General features: G+C 43.9%; 1 protein-coding gene across 4 annotated transcripts in view; it reads left to right on the forward strand.

Annotated features, from left to right (window-relative positions):
- Positions 1-27,735, forward strand: part of cdkl5 (cyclin-dependent kinase-like 5) — a 135,726-nt gene that overhangs the window by 92,763 nt on the left and 15,228 nt on the right. For 3 of the 4 annotated variants that reach the window (XM_034194650.1, XM_034194665.1, XM_034194671.1), the window contains exons 9-17: positions 351-437; positions 733-813; positions 3,541-3,710; positions 11,925-12,799; positions 12,981-13,321; positions 14,298-14,399; positions 15,504-15,609; positions 16,098-16,233; positions 19,580-19,685. In XM_034194650.1, coding sequence (XP_034050541.1) covers positions 351-437; positions 733-813; positions 3,541-3,710; positions 11,925-12,799; positions 12,981-13,321; positions 14,298-14,399; positions 15,504-15,609; positions 16,098-16,233; positions 19,580-19,685 — 2,004 coding nt within the window. The remainder of the gene's footprint in view (positions 1-350; positions 438-732; positions 814-3,540; positions 3,711-11,924; positions 12,800-12,980; positions 13,322-14,297; positions 14,400-15,503; positions 15,610-16,097; positions 16,234-19,579; positions 19,686-27,735) is intronic. The other variant, XM_034194658.1, reaches the window with a different exon arrangement.

Below are 27,735 nucleotides of genomic sequence, written 5' to 3' on the forward strand. Positions count from 1 at the left end.
CTGATCTGAATGTGATTCTGAATGATCTGAAGTGAATCGCTGCTGATGCTCCGGAATGATGCTTGCGCACTGAAGGCAGGGGTGACCAATTAGACCGCGACACAGGCAGCGGGGAGAAGCAAAACAGAACATAAAAAAAAAAAAAAATAGATTCTTGAACATTTTTAATTGATTTTCTATCGTTAAAGGTAACAATCCCTATTCTGACACACATCGATTATTTTTTTCAAAACGCCTAGTGGCACTTGCGGGGCATAATCTGCATTTCAGTAAGGGGGCGCAAGGAGGTGAAATTGTCACAGTATTATTATTATTATTATTATTATTATTATTATTCATGTTTCCTCCAGCTCTTCACCATTCAGAAAGTACTGGGTCCTCTTCCCGCCGAACAGATGAAACTCTTCTACAACAACCCTCGTTTTCATGGAATCAGGGTAAGAACATATTCTTTCCCTTGTCTCTCTTTCTCTCTCTCTCGCTGTCTTTCTCTCTCTCTCTCTCCCTCCCTCTGTGTTGGCAGCATTCACAGTATGACTCATGACTCATAAAATAGGTTGGTGTTTTCGAAGCAAGGGAAAGATATCTTAGAAGATCGGTGTTTTGTTTTTTGCAGCATGTCAGTTTTATGCAGCATCAGACATCTCAACAGTAATTCTCAAAACAAAGAGATTTCCACGTTTATGTTGAATTTGATTAATTTTAACATGTTGGTTTCTGTGTTTGTGCCAGTTTCCCTCAGTTACTCATCCCCAGACTTTGGAGAGAAGGTATCAAGGCATCTTATGCGGTCTGATGTTGGATTTGATGAAGGTAACATATAAAGTAATTCTCCAGTACATTACGTGAGCTCTACATCATTTTGGCTTTTCTTAAAAATGTCTTTAGTGATCCGCTGGCCCACTGTGTTGGATGAATGGATCCTCTGTTACTGGTCTTACTTACTGGCTCGGTCAAACGTTCTTTCACTATAAATAATGTTTTTTAAAATGCCTGCAGGTAAGATATTTTGTGGAAGCAATGTCTGACCAGGTTGAAAAACATCCATGTGTTACAGTGTAGTTCTTTCCTCTGCCAAGGCAAAGTTGTGTTTTTGGTACTATTTATCTGTCTGTCTACAGTGAGGAAAATAAGTATTTGTGCGGTTTTGCAAGTTCTCCCACTTAGAAATCATGGAGGGGTCTGAAATTTTCATCATAGGTGCATGTCCACTTTTTTAATTTTATAATAATTTACAATAATAATAATAATTTAATAATACAAATAATTTATTTGTATGTTACTGCTGCAAATAAGTATTTGACCCCCTACCAACCAGCAAGAATTCTGGCTCACACAGACCTGTTAATTTTTCTTTAAGAAGCCCTCTTACTCTGCACTCTTTACCTGTATTAATTGCACCTGTTTGAACTTGTTACCTGGATATAAAAAGACACCTGTTCACACACTCAATCAGTCACACTCCAACCTGTCCACCATAGCCAACACCAAAGAGCTGTCTAAGGACACCAGGGACAAAACTGTAGACCTGCACAAGGCTGGGATGGACTACAGGACAACAGGCAAGCAGCTTGGTAGAAGACAACAACTGTTATGATTATTTATTAGAAAGTGGAAGAAACACAAGATGGCTGTCGATCTCCCTTGGTGTGGGATTCCATGTAACATCTCACTTTGTGGGGTAAGGATGATTCTGAGAAAGCCCTAGAACTACACAGGAGGACCTGGTCAATGACCTGAAGAGAGCTGAGACCACAGTCACAAAGATTACATTAGTAACACATGATGCTGTCATGGTTTAAAATCCTGCAGGGCAGCAAGGTCCCCCTGCTCAAGCCAGCACATGTCCTCCTTCCCTCAGTAAGAGCATTGAAGATGGGTCATGACTGGGTCTTCCAGCATGACAATGACCCCAAACACACAGCCAGGGCAACTAAGGAGGGGATCCGTAAGAAGCATTTCAAGGTCCTGGAGTGGCCTGGCCAGTCTCCAGACCTGAACTCAATACAAAATCTTTGGAGGGAGCTGAAACTCCAAACTTGAAAGATCTGGAGAAGATCTGTATGAAGGAGTGGACCAAAATCCCTGCTGCAGTGTGTGAAAACTTGGTCAAGAATTACAGGAAACGTCTGACCTCTGTAATTGCAAACAAAGGCTACTGTACCAAATATTAACATTGATTTTCACAGGTGTGCAGCAGTAACATACAAATAAATTATTAAAAAAATCATACATTGTGATTTCCGGATTATTTTTTTTAGATTATGTCTCTCACAGTGGACATGCACCTAAGATAAACATTTCAGACCCCTCCATGATTTCTAAGTGGGAGAACTTGCAAAATCACAGGGTGTTCAAATGCTTATTTTCCTGTCCCTGTCTCTCAGTCAGACAGCTGTCTGTCTGAACAATATGAAAACCAGTTTAAATGACATTTGGTGGAGAGGTAGACCTTGGGCAAAGAAAAAGCTGATTACATTTTGGTGTGGATCTGGATCAAAGCACAGAACTTACCTTCTATTTTTTTAAAATATATATGGAGTTCCAAAGAGTATGCCTATTTATTTTTCTTATTTTCTTTCTTTCGGCTGCTCTTAATTAGTGTTTCAACAGCAGCCTCACCTCACACAAATTGGTTGTGGAAGAGAACAGAATTTTTATGGTCTGCATATTATGAATAGTGGACGTATAATACTGAGGTATTTGGAAACGGGTCCGTGTGTCATTAGGTCTGTGTCAGCAAGTGTGTGTGTGTGTGTGTGTGTGTGTGTGTGTGTGTGTGTGTGTGTGTGTGTGTGTGTGTGTGTGTGTGTGTGTGTGTGTGTGTGTGTGTGTGTGTGTGTGTGTGTGTGTGTGTGTGTTACTACCACTGTTGGCACTTGTGTGTGGCTCTGGGCCTGTTGTAACACCATGCAATATATGACATGATGACATACAGTATAGATTGCATCGCCCGAGCTCCCATGATGCAGTCCTGTCTCGTCAACACACATTGCTGAGTGCTACTTTTGTCATGCATATTTGCAATGGTTTAGTCTTTCTTTTATTTGCGGTTCACATTACACCCAACATGAAGTGCAGATCACAGACTTTCAGGTTCTTGATTCCTTAATAACATCCCTGCAGATCCTAGAAATCTACTCAGTCCATCTTCATTATGACACTTCTTAAATTTGTTCCCATTGATGAGTGATAACATTCGGTATCCAGTAGAAAGTTAGACCGTTATCTAGAGCCAACAACAGCATAGAAATGCAAGATTGCCTCTGAACTTATACTTGGGCAACAATGTTTTGCAAAAAAAAAACAAAAAACTGTAATAACATGCCTACTTGTATTGTTTTGTATTAATCTTCAATGATGGTGATTTCTAGGTAAAGTTGTCAGTGAGGAACAGCCTAGGATTAACTTTTAAGGTCAAGAGAGAATTATTTAAATAGGTAAATTCTTACTTCAATACCTTGTCTTTATAAGCATAAAATCTGACATTTCAAGCTGTTTTTTTCCATCTCTATCACACATATGTGCTTTCCTCATCAGAACCTGTTGCTGCTAAATCCTACGGAGCGTTACCTAACAGAGCAGAGTTTGAACCACCCAGCCTTCCAGCCTCTGAGGCAGATGGAGAGGCCTCCTCCGACCTCCCCCAATCCACCGCGTTCCTCAAAGAGGAAGGCACACCATCATGGAGAGAACACAGTGCCCACCAGGTCAGACTGATTTTCATGAGTTCTCAAATTGTATACTTCCAGTTCTTTATGGATCCCTCTTGACTGATCAAGGATGTGTGTAGAGAGCATACTGTGGATCTCAGATTCCAAAATATGGTATCAAGTAGTGCTGTGCCTTTTAAAACTTTAAACTTTTAAAGCTCTGGTTGCTCTCTGATCAGGTCTGTTGATCTGATCAGGTGTGTGATTACCTGAATATTGAAGCACTGTGATGATTTAAACTTTTAAAGCGCCAGTCAACCACGATCAGGTGTGAACAGACCTGATCACACCAACAGCAACAGCACTTTAAAAGTCATCACAGTCTTTCAGGAGCTGATTGATCAGGTCGTCTGATGATCACACCGACAGCAACGGCGCTTTAGTTTTAGAGTCACAGCACTAATTCAGGTTTTATCAGATCTGATTGTGGTCGACTGGCGCTTTAAAAGTTGAAATCATCACAGCGCTTCTGTCTGACCAGATGTGATCAGAGCGCGACACTGGCATCCTCTGAGAAATGCACCTGGAGCAGAAAAACCACAGAGGGACTTGTTTTAAAACGCTACGTTGCCAGCTACAACAGGGAATTAAAAGTATTTTCAGATGTCGTTTTCCAAAATCAGGCCTTATGTGGATACAGTGTTCCTCAGACTGTGATGGTGCATTGGACTGAATTGAACAGGTAAAGCTGTGTGTGAATGAGACAGTCTGTCCGCATGAAACAGATGGCAAAGTTCAGAGTCCGCTGTTTTGGGCATAACATCAAGTAAACCGACCTGACTGCTACCTATCATTGACTTTAAGACACAAGTGTGCTAACATCTGACACATTGCTGTCCTGAGGGTAAAATCAGAAGTGACAGGTGCCTCCATGCATAGACATTATAAAGAGTAGATGCCGCATCAACTGCTGCCGCCTATTGGCGCTGACGAGCCATGGGGCTGCCATCATAGACCGGTCATCCGTCCCGCTCAGCTCAGTGCTGTTCAACAAGCATAGCACTTTTTTTAAATTGTTTATTTTGATTTTTAGACAACACAGAATATTTACATTGCTTTTAGATATTATCCTGTTCAGTTTCCTCTGTGGTCCCGAGTTTTAAACATTAAACATAAAATACAACATGGGACAGATAGTGAGTGTAAAAATGGAGTGCTTACCGGCCTATCACAAAGAGATTTGAAGAGAGAGATACAGAAATTTAAAGCAAATAAATAATAACAATAATAGCTCAAATTCAAAACACTAAGACAGCACGGCATCATGCGATCCTTGGACTGTCACCTCCACAAAGTCCACCTGTAGAGGTTTCACGTGTTTAATCCACTTGCTCCAATATTCAATAAATACATCCTTCTGCAAACGTAAACAAAAGGTAATCCTTTCCATAACATAGCAATCATTCACAATATTAATCCACTCTTGTATTGTTGTGGGTTCCTGAAGCAACCATTTTCTAGTGATGGCTTTTTTACAGGTTGAGATCAGTATGCCTAACATTGTTAGTATTGTATTTATCACTTCTTTTCCTGAAAAACAACAATTCTCAGAAATAGGGAAGTAAAATGTAGAGGCAAGTCAATGTTCAGAATGTTTTTTTAGTGTTTTATGGACCTCCATCCAAAATGGTTTTATTACTGGGCACTCCCAGAAAATATGCCATTGGTCAGCTTCCTGACATCCACACTGTCGCCATCATCCACTATCCCCTCATGCAAAGTATGCTTTCTGCCTTGGTGTGATAAAAAAAATGGACATTACACTTCCAACCAAATTCCCTCCACATTTGGGAGTTTGTGTATCTCCATACATAATTCCACATACCTAACCATTCTTCATTTGATGTTGAGAAATGTCCCTCTTTCTCCCATTTCCCTTTAATGTACTCTGTTGTATGTTGTTTCTTAGTCATAAGACCTTTATACATTTTGGAAATAACTCCCGTGTTTGAAGCATTTTGATAAGCATCTGTAAATAACCTCAGTATCGGATCCTCTAGATTTGTTTTGTTTCTTATATTACGATTAAAATAGTTGTGAATCTGAAGATATCTATAAAAATCACTTTTCTCAAGACCATGTTTTCTTTTCAAGTATTCACAATCTTTAAATTTGCCTTTTTCTGTTAAGGAGAAGAAGGTTATTCATTTTGTGATGCATGATTTGAATCAATGATCCATCTTGTTAGATTTAAAACCAGGGTCAAAGGCACACCACTGAATTATTTGTTTTTTATCATCCAGTTTATATTTGTCTTTTTGTTGTGTGGGCCGCTGAAGAGGAGGTACTGTTGGCCCACCACCAGAGGGCGCCCTGCCTGAAGTGCGGGCTTCAGGCACGAGAGGGCACCGGAGCAACCGGGAGTGACAGCTGTCACTCATCAACAAGCACCAGCTGTCACTCATCATCACCACTACCATCACCATAAAAGCCGGGCAGCAACTCCACCTCGCTGCCGAGATATCGTCTACCTTATAGGTGTTATTCCCACCTAAAGAATGAACTTGCTGACTGTTTACTGGGCGTGTTTTCACACACCCACCATTAACTGTTTTCTGCCCTGCCAGCAGTACCTGATCTGACAGCTGGAGACGGTGGCCACCTGGGGATTCCAGACTTGGCGGCTCCGGTGTGTTCCAGATCCGGTGGCAGTGGAAATCGTGTGGGGCCCGGCTCTTCTCTGGACAGTTGTCTCCTATCCTCGAGCCTGCCCACACGTCACCCTTGTATATTTGACTGTAATCCAAATTCTGCATCTGTCGGTATTCCGTTGTGCACGTTTCACAACAGTAAAGTGTTGTAATTTTTGACTCATCCATTGTCCGTTCATTTACACCCCCTGTTGTGGGTCCGTGTCACTACACTTTCCCAACAGGATATCTCGGCCAGCGTCATGGATTCCGAGGGGCGTCAACCAATGATTGAACAACCAATGGAAGAGCAGGGTGCACAGGCGCCAGCGAGAGGCGTGGTAGGTGAGTTGCAGCAAATCCTCACCGCCTTCACTGCTCGGTTGGACCTAATGACCGAGCAGAATATCATTCTCAATCGCAGGATGGAGGCTCTCACCGCACAGGTGGAAGCGCGCGCACAGGGCGCTGCTGCAGCCCCTCCTCCTGCTGTCCTGGTGCCGAATATAGACGTTCCAATGGTCGTTCAACAAACCCCCCCCACCATCCCCTGAAGCATACATAAGTCCCCCGGAGCTGTACGGAGGCTGTGTCGAGATGTGCGCAGACTTCTTGATGCAGTGTTCGCTCGTCTTTGCACAGCGTCCGGTAATGTACGCGTCAGACTCCAGCCGGGTGGCTTATGTGGTTAATTTGCTTCGAGGTGAGGCACGCGCCTGGGCTACAGCGCTTTGGGAGCAAAATTTGTGAGGGAGTTCAGAACGGTCTTTGATCACCCAAATAGAGGCGAGACCGCTTCAACAGTGTTGCTGTCTATGAGGCAGGGGCGTCGGAGCGCAGCCGAGTATGCAGTCGACTTCCGCATCGCGGCTGCGAGGTCCGGCTGGAATACTGTTGCACTCGACGCTGCCTTCGTAAACGGACTGTCGTCGGTCCTGAAGGAGCACCTGGTGGCTAAGGATGAGCCGCGGGATTTGGATGGGCTTATTGATCTAGTTATACGATTAGACAGTCGGTTAGAGGAACACCGTCGGGAGCGAGATGAAGGACATGGCCGGGCACGCGCCGTCCCTCTCCCTTCCGGGTCCGAAAAGGTTCCGCTCTCCCCACGCTCCACAGCCTCAACACGCCGTGTGGTAACAGCCTGCTGGCGATGCTATGGACATGAGCAGGGCCAAATTAAGAACTTGTAACAGACAGAGGAGACTGGCCCGCGGGGAGTGCTTTGTCTGCGGCTCAAGCGAGCATCAGCAGAGAGACTGCCCCAAGCGGTTAAACACCAACGCCCGCCCGTAGAAACTGGGCTAAGGTTGGGCCAAGAAATTCACGTGGGACACACGCGCATTTCTGCACGTCTCCCACTTACAATCCTGAGTGGGGATTTAACCCTTCAAGCCCCAGCACTGGTGGACATGGGGTCAGAAGGGAATCTGCTGGACAGCACATGGGCAAGAGAAGTAGGGCTCCCTCTGGTGGCGCTCCCTTCACCATTGAAGGTGCAGGCATTAGATGGCACCCTTCTCCCTTTAATCACACACAAGACACTACCTGTAACTCTGGTAGTGTCTGGGAATCATCGGGAGGAGATCGAATTTTATGTGACTCCTTCTACCTCCTGCATAATCTTGGGCTTCTCATGGATGGTAAAACACAATCCCCGGATTGATTGGCCATCTGGGGTTGTGGCTTAGTGGAGCGAAACCTGCCACCGGGAGTGTTTAGGATCCTCGGTTCCCCCCGGTTTGACTTCCGGATCACCTACCGCCCCGGGACCAAGAATCAACGATCTGACGCCTTGTCCCGGGTTCACGAAGAGGAAGTCAAGACCGAGCTGTCGGATCCACCGGAATCCATCACCCAAGTCCACTATCGTGGCCACCCTCACCTGGGACATGGAGAAGATTGTCCGGGAGGCCCTGGCACGGAACCCAGACCCGGGGAATGGCCCAAAGAACCGTCTTTACGTCCCACCAGAGGCCAGGGCTGCCGTCCTGGACTTCTGTCATGGTTCCAAGCTCTCCTGTCACCCAGGGGTGCGAAGAACCGTGGCAGTGGTCCGGCAGCGCTTCTGGTGGGCGTCCATGGAGGCCGACGTCCGGGAATACGTCCAGGCCTGTACCATCTGTGCCAGGGGCAAGGCAGACCACAAGAGGACCCAAGGACTCCTTCAACCGCTTCCGGTACCTCATCGCCCCTGGTCCCACATCGGCCTGGACTTTGTCACGGGCCTCCCGCCATCCCAGGGCATGACGACCATCCTCACAATACTGGACCGATTCTCCAAGGCGGCCCACTTCGTGGCCCTCCCGAAGCTCCCAACGGCCCAGGAGACAGCAGACCTCCTGGTCCACCACGTCGTACGTCTGCATGGGATACCAACAGCCGTTGTCTTGGATCATGGTCCCCAGTTCTTCTCTCAAGTCTGGAGGAGTTTCTGCCGGGAACTGGGGGCCACCGTGAGCCTCTCGTCTGGGTATCACCCCCAGACGAACGGACAGGCAGAACGGGCCAACCAGGAACTGGAACAGGCCCTACGTTGTGTAACATCCGCGCAACCGATGGCCTGGAATGAACATCTGGCCTGGATCGAGTATGCGCATAACAGTCAAGTGTCCTCCACCACCGGCCTCTCTCCATTTGAGGTGTGTCTGCGGTACCAGCCCCCATTGTTTCCCGTTGTGGAGGGGGAGGTCGGTGTGCCCGCGGTCCAGGCCCACCTGTGACGATGCCGTCAAGTGTGGCGCACCGCCCGTTCTGCTCTACTGAAGGCCCGGATGAGGGCTAAGGCCCATGCAGACTGCCGGCGTTCCCCGGCCCGTGCATACCAGCCCAGGCAGGAGGTGTGGTTATCCACGAAGGACATTCCTCTCCAGGTGGACTCCCCAAAACTGAAGGACAGGTACATCGGCCGCAGTGAAGCTCCAACTCCCAGCTTCACTGCGGATCCACCCAGTATTCCATGTCTCCAGACTCAAACCATACCACACCTCACCCCTCTGTGTTTCCGGACCGGCACGCCTCCTGCCCGGATCATCGATGGGGAGCCGGCTTGGACAGTGCGCCGGCTCCTGGACGTCTGCCGAAAGGGCCGGGGATTCCAGTACTTGGTGGACTGGGAGGGGTATAGACCTGAGGAACGCTCCTGGGTGAAGAGAAGCTTCATCCTGGACCCGGCCCTCCTGGCCAACTTCTACACACGACACCCCGACAAGCCTGGTCGGGCGCCAGGAGGCGCCCGTTGAGGGGGAGGTCCTGTTGTGTGGGCCGCTGAAGAGGAGGTACTGCTGGCCCACCACCAGAGGGCACCCTGCCTGACGTGTGGGTTTCAGGCACGAGAGGGCGCCGGAGCAACCGGGAGTGACAGCTGTCACTCATCAACAAGCACCAGCTGTCACTCATCATCACCACTACATCACCATTAAAGCCGGGCAGCAACTCCACCTCGCTGCCGAGATATCGTCTACCTTATAGGTAACACTCTCAGCCATTATTTGTGCCGAATGCACGTAATCATTTCTGGATTGTTTGCAGGCTTCCTGTTTTCCCTACTTACAGCTGGAGGCTGGGTTCGTGGATGTTGGAGGAGTGATGGTCTTCACTCCTCACTTCGAACTTGTGATAAGTAGTGATTCAGACTCTGCATTACTGTGTTTGAGGTGGAGGTGTTATTCCCACCTAAAGAACGAACTTGCTGACTGTTTACTGGGCGTGTTTTCACACACCCACCATTAACTGTTTTCTGCCCTGCCCAGCAGTACCTGATCTGACAGCTGGAGACGGTGGCCACCTGGGGATTCGGGACTTGGCGGCTCCGGTGTGTTCCAGATCCGGTGGCAGTGGAAATCGTATGGGGCCCGGCTCTTCTCTGGATGGTTGTCTCCTATCCTCTAGCCTGCCCACACGTTACCCTTGTGTATTTGACTGTAATCCAAATTCTGCATCTGTCTGTATTCCATTGTGCACGTTTCACAACAGTAAAGTGTTGTAATTTTTGACTCATCCATTGTCCGTTCATTTACGCCCCCTGTTGTGGGTCCATGTCACTACACTTTCCCAACACTTTTATTGTCTTCCAGTTTTTAAATTGAGCTTCTATTAAATGATTTTTCACAGTATCTATAGAAGTCCTCCAAGATTTTTTTGAGCTATCACTGCATGTACTGGGGGGTTTCATATGAGAAAGTTCAATGTCTTTCCCCCTGGTTTTATATGCTGGGGTGCAGATATTTATCAAGGGTTTAATCTGGGTTGCATAGAAATAGTTTTTGAAAAGTGGAAGGGCCATCCCACTTGCTTCCTTTTGGAGTTGTAAGGTTTGACATTTTGACCCCCTGCCAGATGAATCTAGAGATTATTTTATTTAAATCAGAGAAAGGTTTCTGGGTGATCTCTATTGGAAGGGCCTGAAATAAAAAGAGAAATCGAGGCAGAACATTCATTTTTACCGAATCAATTCTATGACTAAAACTGAGAAAAGAAACAGAGTTCCATCTACTGAAGTCTTCTTTAATTTTTGTCATGAGGGGACAGTAATTTAAGGCAAAGAGTGTATCAATTGTATTAGATACTTTTTTCCCCAAATATTTCAATGAATTGTGGTCCTATTTAAAGCAGAATTTCTCTTGTATCTGGATTAGAGGTAAGTATTTGGAAGACATGATTTGCGTTTTTTGTATATTTAATTTGTATCCTGCATATCTGCTAAATGTCCTTAAAAGGTTCATTAATTCAATAAGTGAGCAAGAGGGCTGTCTTAAATACACCAAAACATTATCAGCATATAGTGCCACCTTGTGGTCTTCTTCATTTATCCGAATTCCCTGGATGTTGTCTGTCTGTCTGATTTGTTGTGCAAGAGGTTCTATATAAAGGGCAAAGAGCAGCAGAGACAAAGAGCACCCTTGTCGCTTTCCATGCTCTAAAATGATAGGATCTGTGAGACAACCATTTATTTTAATACGGGCTGAAGGGACTTACTGTAGGCAAGACTCAGGTGCAAACAATGAAGTAGCATAAGAGAGGATCATTACTCAGGTGTGGTTCAGTACCATAGACATTCCATCAGACAAGGGGAAAACAGTACAGAGACAGGCAAGGAGTCAGGAAAGAGACTCAGGTAGAAGCAAGGCAGACTAACCATAATGAGGACCAGGCAGGCAAAGTGGAGGTCCAAATGCATCTTCATTAACTAGGTTCTGATTGGGTAGGAGATGTCTGGAGGGTTCAACTCGGTGGCACATAATAATCTTGGCAATCTTTGATTGATGAGGATTCGACTTTGTGCTGCACATTGATTGCTAACGAGAAACAGGTGAGGCTGGGAATTAGCAAGAAGGCCGCAGGCCAGTAGTAGTGATAGTAGGTGAAACACATGAACAGCTTACCAGCCAAAGGTTTGGACACACTTGCCCGTTCCAGACCTTTGACTGGTAGTGTATTTGTGCAACAACAGGATTTAATACCAAAGAAGATATATAACATAATGTTGTTGGTAAGACTTGAACCTATAGCTTGCAAGTATAAGTGATATAATTGTACTAAGAAGCGCCCCTGTGTCTTTTTTTTTGTTGTGTTTCACAAGGAGTCACAGCAAGAGTTCTAGCCGTCGCGCTAACAACAAAGAATGTTCAAGTCTCCCTCGCCATGGTGACCTCCATCACCTGGGAAACGAAACTTTCCTTAATGGAAACAAACCTGTCCCAACAACTTTAAGTCCTACGCTCCATCCCAAGGTCCAGTACATGTCCCAGACCCTCAGTCGTTCTGCCTCATCCAACAAAGACCTAGCTAATAACAACCTGCCACACCTCCTCAGTCCTAAAGATTCCAAAGGCAAAATAGAGTTTGATTTCAGTTTGGGACCCTCTCCTATGCTGCCAGAGCAGGGTCACGGGCTTAAGTACGGCCACCCCAAGCCTAGTTCATCCCGTTCTCAACAGCAACAGCAGCAGCCGCAGCAGCAGCAGCCGCAGCAGCAGCAGCAGCAGCAGCAGCAGTCCAGTCGCCACACGTTTGTGGAAGGCAAGACCAATACACTGCAGTCTGGAACAGAGAAGCAACATGGCCGACATGCCCATAGTGTGGCAGATTCTGCCCATGGATCCATGTCATCTTCCTCTAAGAGTTCAGCGTCTTATCTCAGCCTGTCCAAAAGCCACAGTGCACTGAGTGATGCAAAATCTGTAGGGAACCTTAGCGATGGGAGACTCCATCCAGATGACCCAAATGCCAATGCAACAACAGCAATGGGAGCCGGAGCCCGCTTCTTCCCTGCCAGCTGCTTAGACCTCAATGCCCCTTCAGGCCCTCCGGGACCTCCAGGCAGCCCCTCTGCACGACACAGCGATCGCTCCGGGCATAGCCCTGCCTCTCGTAGTGGTGGCAATATCCGCATGGAGAGCAGCACACTTGACTCCTCTTCTCGACACAAACCAAGACATAAACCTTTGACACCAGGTGAGTTGAAAAGGAGCATTGGGGTAGTGCCAAACTTCTATCATGCCAGTAAAATAGCATGGAACAATTTGTATGACTTGCAGGCAACATTACAAATATTTGATTTCCACTTCTTTCCTCTCCTCGGGCTCTTTTCATTCTTCTTATCTCCATCTCCTTTTTGTCATTTTCTGATGTCCAGAGGAGGCCAATGCTCCAGAGCTCTTAGACCCAGGAGGAGCAGGAATGCCCTCTACTCACACTCTGCCATCCCCTCATGAATCCTACCATTACGGCCTAGGCTACACGTCCCCCTTCTCATCCCAGCAACGTCCTCAAAGGCACTCCATGTATGTGAGAAGGGAGCGCCACCGCCCTCATGGAGTAGAAGGGGGGATGGCAGGTTTGCCTGCACCAGGACAGACGATACCTACACGTACCAGTAGCCTCCAGCTCCTCTCCCCCCAACTTCAACACCGGACAACCCTCACTGGGCATTCAGTGAACTCTTCGAGAGAAGACTGCACGGGCGAAATGAAGAGGGTTAGTGACAGAAAGTCCAGTACATGTGGTGGTAGGAATAAGGAGCACTCGTTTGAATTCATTTCAAACTAAACAAGACATAGTTGTGAACCTAATGCTATTGGTTTTGTTGTGAAACAATGAACATGCAGAAAAGGTGAACATGTGCATCTGTCACTAACGCTCGATGTGTGGCAGGGATGCATCATGAAAATCTACTCCTTTTCATGACAGTGTCACAAAGTAATTGATTAAATCACTTTTCTTGATGCCATCACGAACTTGCCGTGAGATCGGGTTGGCTGGCTCCACCAACACGTCGCTAATATTTTTTTTTTTTTTTTTGTAGGATTATTATGGAATGGTCAAAACTTTCATGTAAAATGTTCCTATTGCTTGAATTCACTTTTATTAATGTGGACTCATACTGTCAGTCTTTATCAATGTCTGCATAGATGCAAAGGGATGTTGATATTCAATAGGATTCAGTTTGCAATTTAACTTAATAATTAATTAACATATTTCAATAATTGCACTAAAGTAAACAGAAATGTGCGAAATGTCATATGTTGTAGTTGAGAGGAAAAAAGCAAAAAAGCAAAGTCTGTGGTTGTAATGAAAAATTTTTCCCCTCTTGGATCTTTCCTGAACCAGTTTTGGGACTTGGCAGAATTCCATGTATATGTGTCAAGTGTGAGTGACTGTGCAGGTACATGAGAGCAGATATAAGCAGAAGCAAATGAGTGAAATGGATGGGAAAAATATCACAATATACCCCCAGACTATAGAGGAAATGACTGCTAAATATGAGAAGCAGTGGAAAATGAAGTATTCTGATATAAATGACTATATCAACACACATACAAATAAATTACCCAGTTAAATAAATTCTAAAAGGAAACCCGTAAAGCATTGTAGTCCACACTTTGAAAGTGTTAAACACTGTCAATACTTCATGGTGTTTTGACCTTCACCTGTGTGCCTTCTTTCTCGTCAGGGTGAACAGTCTCCTAAGGACATGAGCCACCCTTGTGCCACCATCAAAGATTCTACGAGGGACAATACTGCTGCTTTTCTCACACAGCGCTCAAAAAATGAGGTTTGTCTCCTTTGATAGATTATTGTGGTTCTAAAGCCGGTCTCCCATTGCCGTATTTGTATGTTTTTGGCATAAATAAATAAATAAATAAGTCCGCTACCCAATCGGGGCCTGACAACAGTTGTGATCTGTGGTAGCACTGTAGAATATTGTGAGCATTTTTTTTATTTTTTTTTTGTGATGTCGGGACACATTGTGATCCACAAAACATGAATAATTGGATGTAATTTGTGCAAATAAGGTGTATTAGGCGTCTTTTAGGGTAATTTTACAGATGACTTTGTTTTTTTGTTCATGCATCTTGAAATGAATCACTTCTGCTTGAGTGTGGGTTTGGCTGCCAAATTATGTTGAAGCCAGGCTACATTTTATACTAAAATTAAAATGCACTGCACATTGTTTTCTGTTTTGGAGTCAGTGATGGGCGATGTCATTGAAGTGGATTGAAAATTGACTGGAGCGAGCAGCGATCATCTATGGCCACTTTGCAGTGGCTTTGCATGAGTGGGAGCAGGGAGAAAGTACAGTTCAGTGAGGCGCACGGATCTGTGTGGATATCATACTGGCCCACTGCCGTGGGTTTTTTTCGGGATATGGTCACGAAATGTTACATATTTGTGACAAGGTCAACCTTCGATGCCATCACAAACGTACTCAATTTCATGACAGTATCACAAACTAATACATTAAATCACTTTTTGTGATGCCATCACAAACCTGGCCTGAGATGGGGTTGTACCATATATGTGTATGATATCTATGTGACTAAAGTAGGCGATGTGGATTTGAGATGTTAACAGATACATTTTAGCATTGTGGAAAAGCATTTTAATAACCACCAGAGCTTTGTGGAAAAGTGTGGCAGTACTGCATACGCTGTATGAAGTAACACGTGCACCCAAGCACTGTCATGGGGCTTATCCGTACTCAGATATACAAATGTCCTGGTATTGGCTAACGGCCTGTTCAAGGTGTACCGCACCTCTCACCCAGTGACCGCTGGGATAGGCTTTAGGACCCTGAGACCGTGACCTGCACCAATTGTACTCAACCATTTGTGCACAGTTTGCATGTGAGTGTTTTTGTGTTCGTGTGCGTTCACAGGTCAACTTGTATCATGACCCTCATGGTGACGATGGAGGGTCCTCCAAGGAGAACAGGATGATCTTCACAGAGTCTATGCCTCGAAGAGTTGGCAGCTTTTATCGAGGTAAACAACACAAGTTGCCACTTGAAATATTTAATTTATGGTGAGGCACAGTTAACAACAGAGAAATAAAAATGAAACAATATCTCTGTTTCGTAATGTTTTTTTAAGGTGTTAAATCTGATCATCGCCAAACTGGGGGGCTGCAGGTAAAGATTTAGCCTGGAATTAAGAATTAGAGATGGGAGTCACAGAAAAATGCCTGGACAGTAACGTAATTTACACATTGGGGGTTTTGTTTGTTTTTCTTGGCCAGACATCAAGGTCAAGGCCAATGGATTCAACATTCACCAAGTACAAGTTACAAGATTTCCATTGTTATTGACTCACAGACACACACAGAAATAAAAAGATGGACAGACAGAGAGACAAACAGAGACAGATACACATAGACAGACAGGTTTCTTGGGTTTTCAGAAAAAAATTCAAATTAAATGATGTTTTTATTGTGTTCTTTTTCTGTATTTGACCCTGTGTTTGTTTCTCTTCAGTCCCCTCCCCTAGACCAGATAACTCCTCCTCTTTCCATGATGCCGTTGTCCAAGGTCGCGGTCCAGTCGTAGCCGTTGCACCTGGGGATCCTGTTGCCATGACGAACCATTCCAAACGTCAGACAGCTTTTGACTGGTGAGGCTTCATTTGTGAGATGGGCAGTGCCAGAGTCAACGCGATGATAGACGTCACATTAAGGTTCCAATCATTTTAATGAAGGTTTTCTCTGTACTGCAGCTGCATTTCCATAATATTATCACATACCGTTTCATAGCACTCATGTAAAAGGCACTCGTTGTAGAGTTTGTCCAAAATGTTGAAATAGCTTTTAGTCAAATTCTTTGTGTAAGTACATTAAATTTGGGGGGGGGGGGATTATGAAACCAATGTATTTTTGAAAGATTGTGTCTATGGGGAGGCTAAATTGACAGGACATAACTGCTAAAGATTCAACGGCAGCATTAGACTTAGTGAGTCATGTGATGTCATGACAGGAGACTAGAGAACAGTTCGGCCATATTGGGATTCCTCAGGGAAATGTCTTCTCTCTTTTTTTTTTTTTTTGTATGCCTAATGTATTTATTTATTTATTTTCCTGAAACATGGCATTGTGCAGAAGACACAGTGCTTGAACACACTCATGTGGTGACTGTTACAACAAACATATAAAAGTGGTCTTCTGTTTTAGACAGTTGGTTCTTGTTTTGTTTATGGTGTTTTGGCGGGCTGATGGGTGGTTGCAGTGCATTCTGCAGGTGGAATGCACAGAGAACTGTACGCACAGAAGGAGTCACAGCAAGAAATCTTTTCAAAAGCAAAAGTCCCAATGCTTTTGTATGGTTTTCCATGTAATAAACACAATACTGTATATAACGGATTTTTTATAACGGATTTTCGCTACATTGGACAAAACATCCCATCCAATCGCAATGCATTTTCATTAAAAACCGCTTACATGTACAAAATGAAGTTCAGCACTAACACTCACCAATTTGAGGAAAGTGGGATTGTATTTCCTTCATTCAAAGCCCGGGCATTTATTTTTTTCAAACCGTGCTCAGACCCGGCGCCTAACTGAGGCCAACGATTATTGACAAAATGCTGCTTGCTGCCTGCACTGTAATAAGTGTTAAGTTTCACACATATACCTGGGTGTGGTGAACCAAAGACAGCCGCTTTAGATCAGAGCCCTCTGTGTGACTGTGAACCCTCTCCGTAACCCGGTCGAAATGACGAAGACTGCAAGGACTGTGATTGGTTACTTTTCCGGTTTCACTCCTTCCTCTCCAGTCATATTTTAAAGGTTTTTACATTTGGCAGAAAAATCCACAAATATGACCAACTTCACAACACGGAGTCTAAAAACTACACACACACACACACACACACACCTTCAACTGCTAATCCAAGATCAGGCTGGGGGGCTAGAGCGTATACCGTGCAGTACCGTCCATTAATAAAGAACCACCAGTACTACAACCCCTGGCAAAAATTATGGAATCACCGGCCTCGGAGGATGTTCATTCAGTTGTTTAGTTTTGTAGAAAAAAAGCAGATCACTTTCTGGCTTTAAGAAACACTATAAGAAATCAAGAAAAAAAGATTGTGGCAGTCAGTAACGGTTACTTTTTTAGACCAAGCAGAGGAAAAAAATATGGACTCACTCAATTCTGAGGAATAAATTATGGAATCACCCTGTAAATTTTCATCCCCAAAACTAACACCTGCATCAAATCACATCTGCTTGTTAGTCTGCATCTAAAAGGAGTGATCACACCTTGGAGAGCTGTTGCACCAAGTGGACTGACATGAATCATGGCTCCAACACGAGAGATGTCAATTGAAACAAAGGAGAGGATTATCAAACTCTTAAAAGAGGGTAAATCATCACGCAATGTTGCAAAAGATGTTGGTTGTTCACAGTCAACTGTGTCTAAACTCTGGACCAAATACAAACAACATGGGAAGGTTGTTAAAGGCAAACATACTGGTAGACCAAGGAAGACATCAAAGCGTCAAGACAGAAAACTTAAAGCAATATGTCTCAAAAATCGAAAATGCACAACAAAACAAATGAGGAACGAATGGGAGGAAACTGGAGTCAACGTCTGTGACCGAACTGTAAGAAACCGCCTAAAGGAAATGGGATTTACATACAGAAAAGCTAAATGAAAGCCATCATTAACACCTAAACAGAAAAAAACAAGGTTACAATGGGCTAAAGAAAAGCAATCGTGGACTGTGGATGACTGGATGAAAGTCATATTCAGTGATGAATCTCGAATCTGCATTGGGCAAGGTGATGATGCTGGAACTTTTGTTTGGTGCCGTTCCAATGAGATTTATAAAGATGACTGCCTGAAGAGAACATGTAAATTTCCACAGTCATTGATGATATGGGGCTGCATGTCAGGTAAAGGCACTGGGGAGATGGCTGTCATTACATCATCAATAAATGCACAAGTTTACGTTGATATTTTGGACACTTTTCTGATGTTTGAGGATGATGAAATCATTTTTCAAGAAGATAATACATCTTGCCATAGAGGAAAAACTGTGAAAACATTCCTTGCAAAAAGACACATAGGGTCAATGTCAACGAGCAGATGTGATTTGATGCAGGTGTTAGTTTTGGGGATGGAAATTTACAGGGTGATTCTATAATTTATTCCTCAGAATTGAGTGAGTCCATATTTTTTTCCTCTGCTTGGTCTAAAAAAGTAACCGTTACTGACTGTCACAATCTTTTTTTCTTGATTTCTTAAAGCCAGAAAGTTGCCATTTGAAATGACTTTAGTTTTGTGTCATGTCTGTGATCTGCTTTTTTTCTACAAAATTAAACAACAGAATGAACATCCTCCAAGGCCGGTGATTCCATAATTTTTGCCAGGGGTTGTACTGTAAATACCAAAATGTAGAAATATCTTCACCTTATTTATTTTTTTGAAATACCCAGCGGGGTCAGGTTTATTGAACATCTAAGAGCCAAAACTGGGAAAATGTCATAAGTACAGTAAATTACGTTCTATACTAAAAGCAGATGAGATCCTTGAGGGTGCTAGAATTGATTACAACAACTTGTTACAAATAATTTTATTTTAATTTCCCATTTAAAAAAAAAAAACTACATTTTGTGGGACAGGTTGACATAACTACATTAAGTAAATACAGGCGTTCATTTCTTAGAGGATATTACAATATTCTGCCTGCCACACTTTATTTAAATCCAATTATTATTATTACTTCTATTCCAGTTCATGCACCAGTCTTTCAAAAGAAACCATAAAGTCTGATTCACAATTCAATGTTCAAAAAATATTTTTAAAATGTTTTTTGTCCTCCAACCCCCCCCCCCCCCCCTCTCCAATTTATTGATTATTGTTTATCTGTAGATTTTTAGAATACCTTAAAATTTTGTTGAAGTCACAGTCTGAGCTTGCATATATGAGTCATGTGCAACTTTTCTGTGTTTTCTGCACAGGACTGCAGCAGAAGCAATGGTCATGAATCCACCAGAGCCCACCAAAGAGAAGGAGAAACAAGGCTTCTTCAGATCCATTAAGAAGAAAAAGAAGAAGACGCAAATAGTATGATCACTTTAGCCAGTCCCTGTTATTTCAGTTTGTGCACATAAACCCTATTCAGACAGGATTAGTTGTATATGGGGAGGGGAGGCTCGTAATTTTACGACAGAATGTCTGTAATATTAAGACTGGTTTTCACAGGATTAATATAACGAGGTGATTTCTTTGGATCATTTTACAGGAGATAAAAGTTGCTGGAATCTTTACCGGCACAGTATTATGAGTCACGTTTTGACTGTAGTTCTGTTTTTCTGTTTTGTCATTTTTAGTGAGGTTTATCATTCATGCTCGTATTCTTCTGTGTTAGTTTGACTTCCAAGTCGTTGACCTCCATGTTCACGTCAGCACACTTCCAGGTTTAATTGCTCCACAGGCGTTGCAAACACTGTTAGAACATCTCCTAGTCAGAAGATTGTATTAGGTTTCACCCTGCCCACTCGTGCTCCATGTTAGTGTTTTTGACATTATGTTTTTGACTTTTGCTATCATTCCAGAATTCTGTTTTTGCTCTGCTTACAGTGCGTTTGACTTCACATTATTCTTTTGCTTACACTGACGTTGCATCCCTACACTTCCATGCGCAACACGTGCGCTACTTTGAAAAAGGTGGCAACAACTGGAGTTGCAATGGAAACACTTGTGAAAATGTACGGGCTGCTACTGAGATGTTACTGAGATGCTACTGAGGGATGGATACATTAAGTAGTCACTGGGTTAATGTCATGGACATAGTAATGCTAGAACTTGAAACTGTCTCGATATCAGCAGTTTTCTGCTTGTTCAACACAACCAGAAACTCTGTGGCATTAAGTTAATGCTTCATATCAGTTTGTTCATTCAGAGAACAAGTGCTAAATTGTACTTAAAGTGGTCCAACACTATGAGTAAATCTAGGGATGTCCCAATCGGAATCAGTCCGGTAAAGTCATTTTTTAAACAGCCTGTTAGCCCTGCTGCTGAGTTTAACACAGTCACAGCGACGTTTGCACACAAACGTTTGCACATTTTTCTCGTATTTCTTAAAAGTACATGAATCACTAATTCACTTTAAATACACTCAACAAAAATATAAACGCAACACTTTTGGTTTTGCTCCCATTTTGTATGAGATGAACTCAAAGATCTAAAACTTTTTCCACATACACAATATCACCATTTCCCTCAAATATTGTTCACAAACCAGTCTAAATCTGTGATAGTGAGCACTTCTCCTTTGCTGAGATAATCCATCCCACCTCACAGGTGTGCCATATCAAGATGCTGATTAGACACCATGATTAGTGCACAGGTGTGCCTTAGACTGCCCACAATAAAAGGCCACTCTGAAAGGTGCAGTTTTATCACACAGCACAATGCCACAGATGTCGCAAGATTTGAGGGAGCGTGCAATTGGCATGCTGACAGCAGGAATGTCAACCAGAGCTGTTGCTCGTTTATTGAATGTTCATTTCTCTACCATAAGCCATCTCTAAAGGCGTTTCAGAGAATTTGGCAGTACATCCAACCAGCCTCACAACCGCAGACCACGTGTAACCACACCAGCCCAGGACCTCCACATCCAGCATGTTCACCTCCAAGATCATCTGAGACCAGCCACTCGGACAGCTGCTGAAACAATCGGTTTGCATAACCAAAGAATTTCTGCACAAATTGTCAGAAACCGTCTCAGGGAAGCTCATCTGCATGCTCGTCGTCCTCATCAGGGTCTCGACCTGACTCCAGTTCGTCGTCGTAACCAACTTGAGTGGGCAAATGCTCACATTCCCTGGTGTTTAGCACATTGGAGAGGTGTTCTATTCACGGATGAATCCCGGATCACATTGTTCAGGGCAGATGGCAGACAGCGTGTGTGGCGTCGTGTGGGTGAGCGGTTTTCTGATGTAAGTGTTGTGGATCGAGTGGCCCATGGTGGCGGTGGGGTTATGGTATGGGCAGGTGTCTGTTATGGACAAAGAACACAGGTGCATTTTATTGATGGCATTTTGAATGCACAGAGATACCGTGACGAGATCCTGAGGCCCATTGTTGTGCCATACATCCAAGAACATCACCTCATGTTGCAGCAGGATAATGCACGGCCCCATGTTGCAAGGATCTGTACACAATTCTTGGAAGCTGAAAATGTCCCAGTTCTTGCATGGCCGGCATACTCACCGGACATGTCACCCATTGAGCATGTTTGGGTAGGGGTTGGTGTTAGCACAAATATTGTGAAATACCCCATTTAAAATATGGAGATGGTCATTATGAACCAGAAAATACAAACTATTGTCCAAATGATTGATTCTAACCCCCCTGTACATACCCCCTGAAATCACAAACCGCCAAATTTTACATTTTTCAATCAAAAATGCTGTCCGGCAATAATATAAGGGCCTGTAAACCAACATGAAATTTTTTTAGTAACATTTTCTTTAATAACACAAAAAATACTAATACAGCAATGCTTTGGTTCAAATAATAATCAACATTTAAGGGTGAGTCCATGGAAATTTGAAGTCCCACAGCCCACAGCTAGTCTCGGTCAGCCAGAATTGTATCCATGGCTTTACTAAAGTCATCCAAAGTCACATCTGCATTTGAGGTAATGTTTTTGAGGTACAGTTTCAGATTCACTGCATATGTGTTCATGGGCAGCTTCTTGTGGTCCTTCATGAGGCGAAAGAGGTCAAAGTCGTGATTGACAAGTCGTGTCATGCAGTCAAGAGCTTGTTCAGTGACACTAGTTGCTGTTGTTGTTGCATTGACAAGGAAGTTCGAGTAGATCTTGTCTCTACCCAGTGTGTTCTCTATTTCAGCCCACTGCTTGGTGATGACCCGGTTGAACATCAGAGTTGGATGTACATTGCAGAAAAGGTGGTCTGGGATGTGCTCGGATTCTAGACTCTCTGCTACCAGCTCGTCCACATGGATATTGTGTGCTGTCTGATCTGTTATCACAAAGTCAATTTTCTCGAACAGACTTTTGGATGGGACACCACTTGCTGCCTCCAGAATCTCAAGGACTGCCAATTTGAGAGCTGCTAAGTTTTTCCTGGACTCCGAAGCAATGCTCATGGTGGGTAGTGCCCTGTATGTTCCATTGATCATGATTCCCTGCACAGAAAATGACCCAGCACCCTGTTTTTTTGAGCCATCATCAGAGTAGATCACCACAACTTGTTCATCAGAGTTCATGATCTCCTTGACAATCTCATCTAGTGCCAGAACGTCGATGCTCTTGCAGGCTTCCCTGATACTCTTGGATTCTGGCAGAGTGTCTAGATCAATTACTTCTGGCTCATCATGTGGCTTCCAGTTTCGTCCAAACATCCGGTTACCGACCGTTATGACAGATGCTTCAGCCTGGGCTTCGGACATGTGATAACAGCTCTTCAGTTTATCAATAGTCTCATAAAACTCTGGCCTAACTTTTCTTATGCTCTCACGGATGTGCTGGTATTTTAGAGGCAGTTTGTCTCCTGGTTGAGTGAGAGTGACTGTGGAAGACAACCTGCGCTTCTTTGTCTGACTCTGAGTCTCCTCAGTCTCAGCTGCACTGGAGCATTCATCACAGGATGAGAAGGCCGCATCTGTGTCCATACTGTGGTCACCTTCCTCTGACTGGTCACTGTCCTCAAAATAGGCAACTGGCTGGCTCAGCTCCTTTTCTTTTTCAGCTTCTTCTCTCATTTGATCAACGGCTTGCATCTCCTTTTGCCTGCGCTCCATTGTCTTCATCCATTTGCGGTCAACAAAGTCTTCACAGTACATTTTCCTTTCAGCTCTCTGATCACTGAGAAAGTTCCACTCCATGTCACTCATCTTTACACCATGCTTCAGCTCCAGTTTCCTGCGTATTACAGGGTCCTGACAGAAGATGTCAAACACCTCCAGTGTTCGACTGTTGAATGTCTCTGCTCTTTTGGAGAAACTATCATTTTGTCGCTGTTTTCGTGTCTGAACCAGAGTCAGAAAGTCACCATACAGCTTCAAAATGTGCTTCTTTATGTGCCTGGTGTGGATGGTGTACAGGTTGCAAAACAGCCAGTGTTCCTGGACCAGTTCAGCAAGCAGCTGAGCTGCTGCATCCCTTGATCGTTGGGGCTGGCCGGCCCGCTTTGGCTGCAAAAGATACAGCATGTTCTGTATGATGTCCTTGCCTGTTGGAAGCATTCCACTTGGAAATTCTGCCTTCTCTATGTAGTCCACACCACAAAGTGTCTTTTTGGCCTGTGATCTTGTAAAGGGTGTACTACTACTACTACTACTACTAGAAGCCATTTTTTCACTTGCGACAAGTTGAAATGTTCAAGATCTGAAATAGGGAAATGATATTATTGATAAACTATTATTACTGTTTATGCCTGGGTTTCAATTCTGCAAATTGTGCTCAAAATGAAAATGAATCTGTGCATACAACTTATATTTAAAGTTATAACCACACTTTTCAACAGTTTTCTGTACTGAATATATCCGCAAAAAGGATAAAAATCATATTTTTGGCATTTTTTGAGGGTACTCACATTCACAAGGTATGTATATGGGGGTTAGGTTGGATAAATTTGTCACAACTTAATACTTTCATGTTCAGAAGATCTGTCCTCATATTTTTAAGGGGGTAATACACCACAATCTTTAATTTTGCAAAATAGTACCACCCCCTAGTTTGGGATGCTCTGGACCGGCGTATACGACAGCGTGTACCAGTTCCTGCCAATATCCAGCAACTTCGCACAGCCATTGAAGAGGAGTGGACCAACATTCCACAGCCCACAACTGACAACCTGATCAACTCTATGCGAAGGAGATGTGTTGCACTGCATGAGGCAAATGGTGGTCACACCAGATACTGACTGGTATCCCCTCCCAGTAAAACAAAACTGCACCTTTCAGAGTGGCCTTTTATTGTGGACAGTCTAAGGCACACCTGTGCACTAATCATGGTGTCTAATCAGCATCTTGGTATGGCACACCTGTGAGGTGGGATGGATTATCTCAGCAAAGGAGAAGTGCTCACTATCACAGATTTAGACTGGTTTGTGAACAATATTTGAGGGAAATGGTGATATTGTGTATGTGGAAAAAGTTTTAGATCTTTGAGTTCATCTCAGAAAAAATCGGAGCAAAACCAAAAGTGTTGCGTTTATATTTTTGTTGAGTGTATGAAACAAGTCTATTTTATTCACAGAGATCAATAATGCACATCTGTTTACGTAGATCTGTTTCATAGCACATTATGAAGGAAAAACGGCTAGGAAACCCGCTGTGCAAGTTTGAAAAGGACATCAATTCCTTGTCTTTAAGTACACAATGTCTATTTATTCAGAATGATCATCAACAATGAGCGTCACGAATGTACAGCTTGTAGATTGACAGTAGCAGGGGTAGCCTGTTATCCATCAACATCAGACGCTCAAAGCACTTTACAAATAATGCCCCACATTCACCCCGATGTGAGGGTCCTGCCGTACAAGGTGCTTACTATACACTGGGAGCAATAGGGGATTACAGACCTTGCCCAAGGACCCTTAGTGATTTTCCAGTCAGGCTGGAACCAAGGATCTTCTGGTCTCAAACCCAATGCCTTAACCACTAGACCATCACCTACCCTACTTAGACAAATTTCACATACGGCTTGAAAGTGATCGTCTGCTGACTGTTTTTGTGCTAACAGCGCGAATGGCCACACATTTTCTAAGTGTCAAGAGAGTGGTGTTGGATTTTCGTGTGTGTTAGCTGGAATTTGGCCAACAGCTGTCACAAGAGGGATCAAATGGGCTCTCATAGGGCATACTCTGTCTTTCAGCCGCTGGTGTGTGCAAATAGTTGTAGTGACAGCTATACGAGGCGTTAGAGGCAGCTCCGATTTGTAGCGACAGCTGTATGTGGTGTTAGAGGCAGCTCTGATTTTCCACTAATTGCATTAGTTTCCTGCTTCATGCACAATTCCACCACATTCGTACTATGTGTGAAGGGGCCCTAAAGGAGTGCAGTTCAAAGCCCAATTTGAAGGGTGTCCAAGACGGGGCACTGAGTCACAGTCAGACTGGTACAACACAACTTTAGCACATGTTGTGAAATTGAAATTCAATTCAATTCCTTTGTATAGCACCAAATCACAACAAAGTCATACCAAGGTGCTTCACATGGGTACGGTTTAACCCAAAGCATATATAGGCCAAAGTGGTCAGGAAAAACTCCCTCTTGTGTTTTTGAGGAAGAAAGCTGAAGCAGGCCAGACTCAGAAGGGTGACCCATTGCGTAGGCCATTCTAACAGGTATGGAGAGAATAAAACAAAGTACAAATGAGCAAAATGCACACAAAAACAGCATGCAAAACACAGCCCTGAACAGATTTGATTCTAAAAAGTCCCAAATTTAAGTCAGTGTGAAGTGTTGTGGCTCCTCAGTATCCTTCAAGCTAGCTGTCTCAGGTGGGTTAGTAGTCATCCACTGGTCCAGCAGATGGTGACAAATACCCAGACCCCATGTCCATTTTTGGTGACAGCACCTCAGACAGAGATAGAGACCAGAATTAGTCAGTCGGAGGTAACAGTACCTAAAGCGCTAGTTCCTAGCAGTAAACCGACAGAGTAGCAAAGAGGTTATAAATGTGGCCCTTTGCTTCACTAACAGACCCAGAATTTAGATATAATGAGGCTGAGAACTGCATGCCAGCCATATAAAAGGGAAAACAGATGAGTCTTCAATCAAGAGAATCGGACTGTTTTATGTCAGCGTGTAGATTGTTCCACAGAACAGGTGTATGATAAGAGAAAGCTCTGTGGTTCTCTGACTTGTTTTTAACCTTAGGGACAAATAGTAGTCCTGTGTCCTCAGAGCACAGAACACAGACTGGTGTGTAAGGTTTAATTAGGTTGAATAGGTAGGGAGGCACTGGTCCGTGAAGGATTTTGTAAGTTAGTAACATAACCTTAAAATCAGGGACAGTAAACCAATGAAGAGATGCCAAAATGGGGTAATATGGTCCAACATTCTGCTTCTAGTCAACCACAGACAGGATAGGACAAATCCTTGCAATATTACAGAGGTGCAAGAAATCAGTCCTCGTGAGTTCTCTAATGTGTAGATCAAAGGACAGTGTGGTATCAAAGATCACCCCAAGGTTTTCACTTTATCACTGTGATGTATGACATGAGTCCAGGTTTAGCATTACCTGTTCAAACTGATGCCTGTGTCTCGCAGGCCCAATGACCATCATCTCAGTCTTGTCTGAATTTAAAAGTAGGAAGTTGCTAGACATCCAGTTTTTCATTGAATCCAGGCAGTCCTCTAAAGTCTTAGTGTGCATGAGATTACCTGTAGGTATAAACATGTACAACTGAGTGTCATTAGCGTAACAGCGGAAGGTAATCCCAGAATGTTGCAGGGAGAAAAGCAGGGGGCCTAAAACAGACCCTTGTGGGACTCCATATTTCATAAAAACAAGATTTGAGGTGATGTCTTTGTACAGGACACACTGAAAGCGACTAGTCAACCATGCAAGAACATTGCCAGCAATTCCAAAGTGGTTCTCAAGCCTATCCATTAGTACGCAACAATACACTGTGTCAAACACAGCGGTGAGATCTAACAATAGTAGCACCAAAGTGGAGTCAGAGTACTCTCTGTCCTTCCTCATGCTGTCTTGATGATCAGAGTCTCAGTGTCTACCCTTTCATTAGGGTCCTTCATTCACCTCCTACCAATGTGCACATCAGTATGCAGATGTTCCTCAGTCCAGTTTTGGCTACTCTGATGCCATTCACAGGCTGTCGAAGCCCAGTGAGATACTAGCCTTTCCTGTTCTTTTATGGTTTCCACAGTATTAGGTTGAAGACTAGCTCATCTCTTGCTCGGTAGCAGTGACCAGCAAATTGGGCCTGACATTGAATTAATCACTTGCTTAGTGGTGGAATGTCCCCGAATATTTGCCTGAGTGTGGGATGTGAGGACGATGGTAGGTTCTGTATCCTTCTGAAGACATTTGTATAGTAGCCATCTATGGGCTTGGCTTAGTTGGGCATTAAGTGTCCAGGTTTCTGAGTCGTACATCAGAATGGGTTCTGTG

Source organism: Thalassophryne amazonica, chromosome 2 (genome assembly GCF_902500255.1).
Source record: "Thalassophryne amazonica chromosome 2, fThaAma1.1, whole genome shotgun sequence".
NCBI lineage: Eukaryota > Metazoa > Chordata > Actinopteri > Batrachoidiformes > Batrachoididae > Thalassophryne > Thalassophryne amazonica.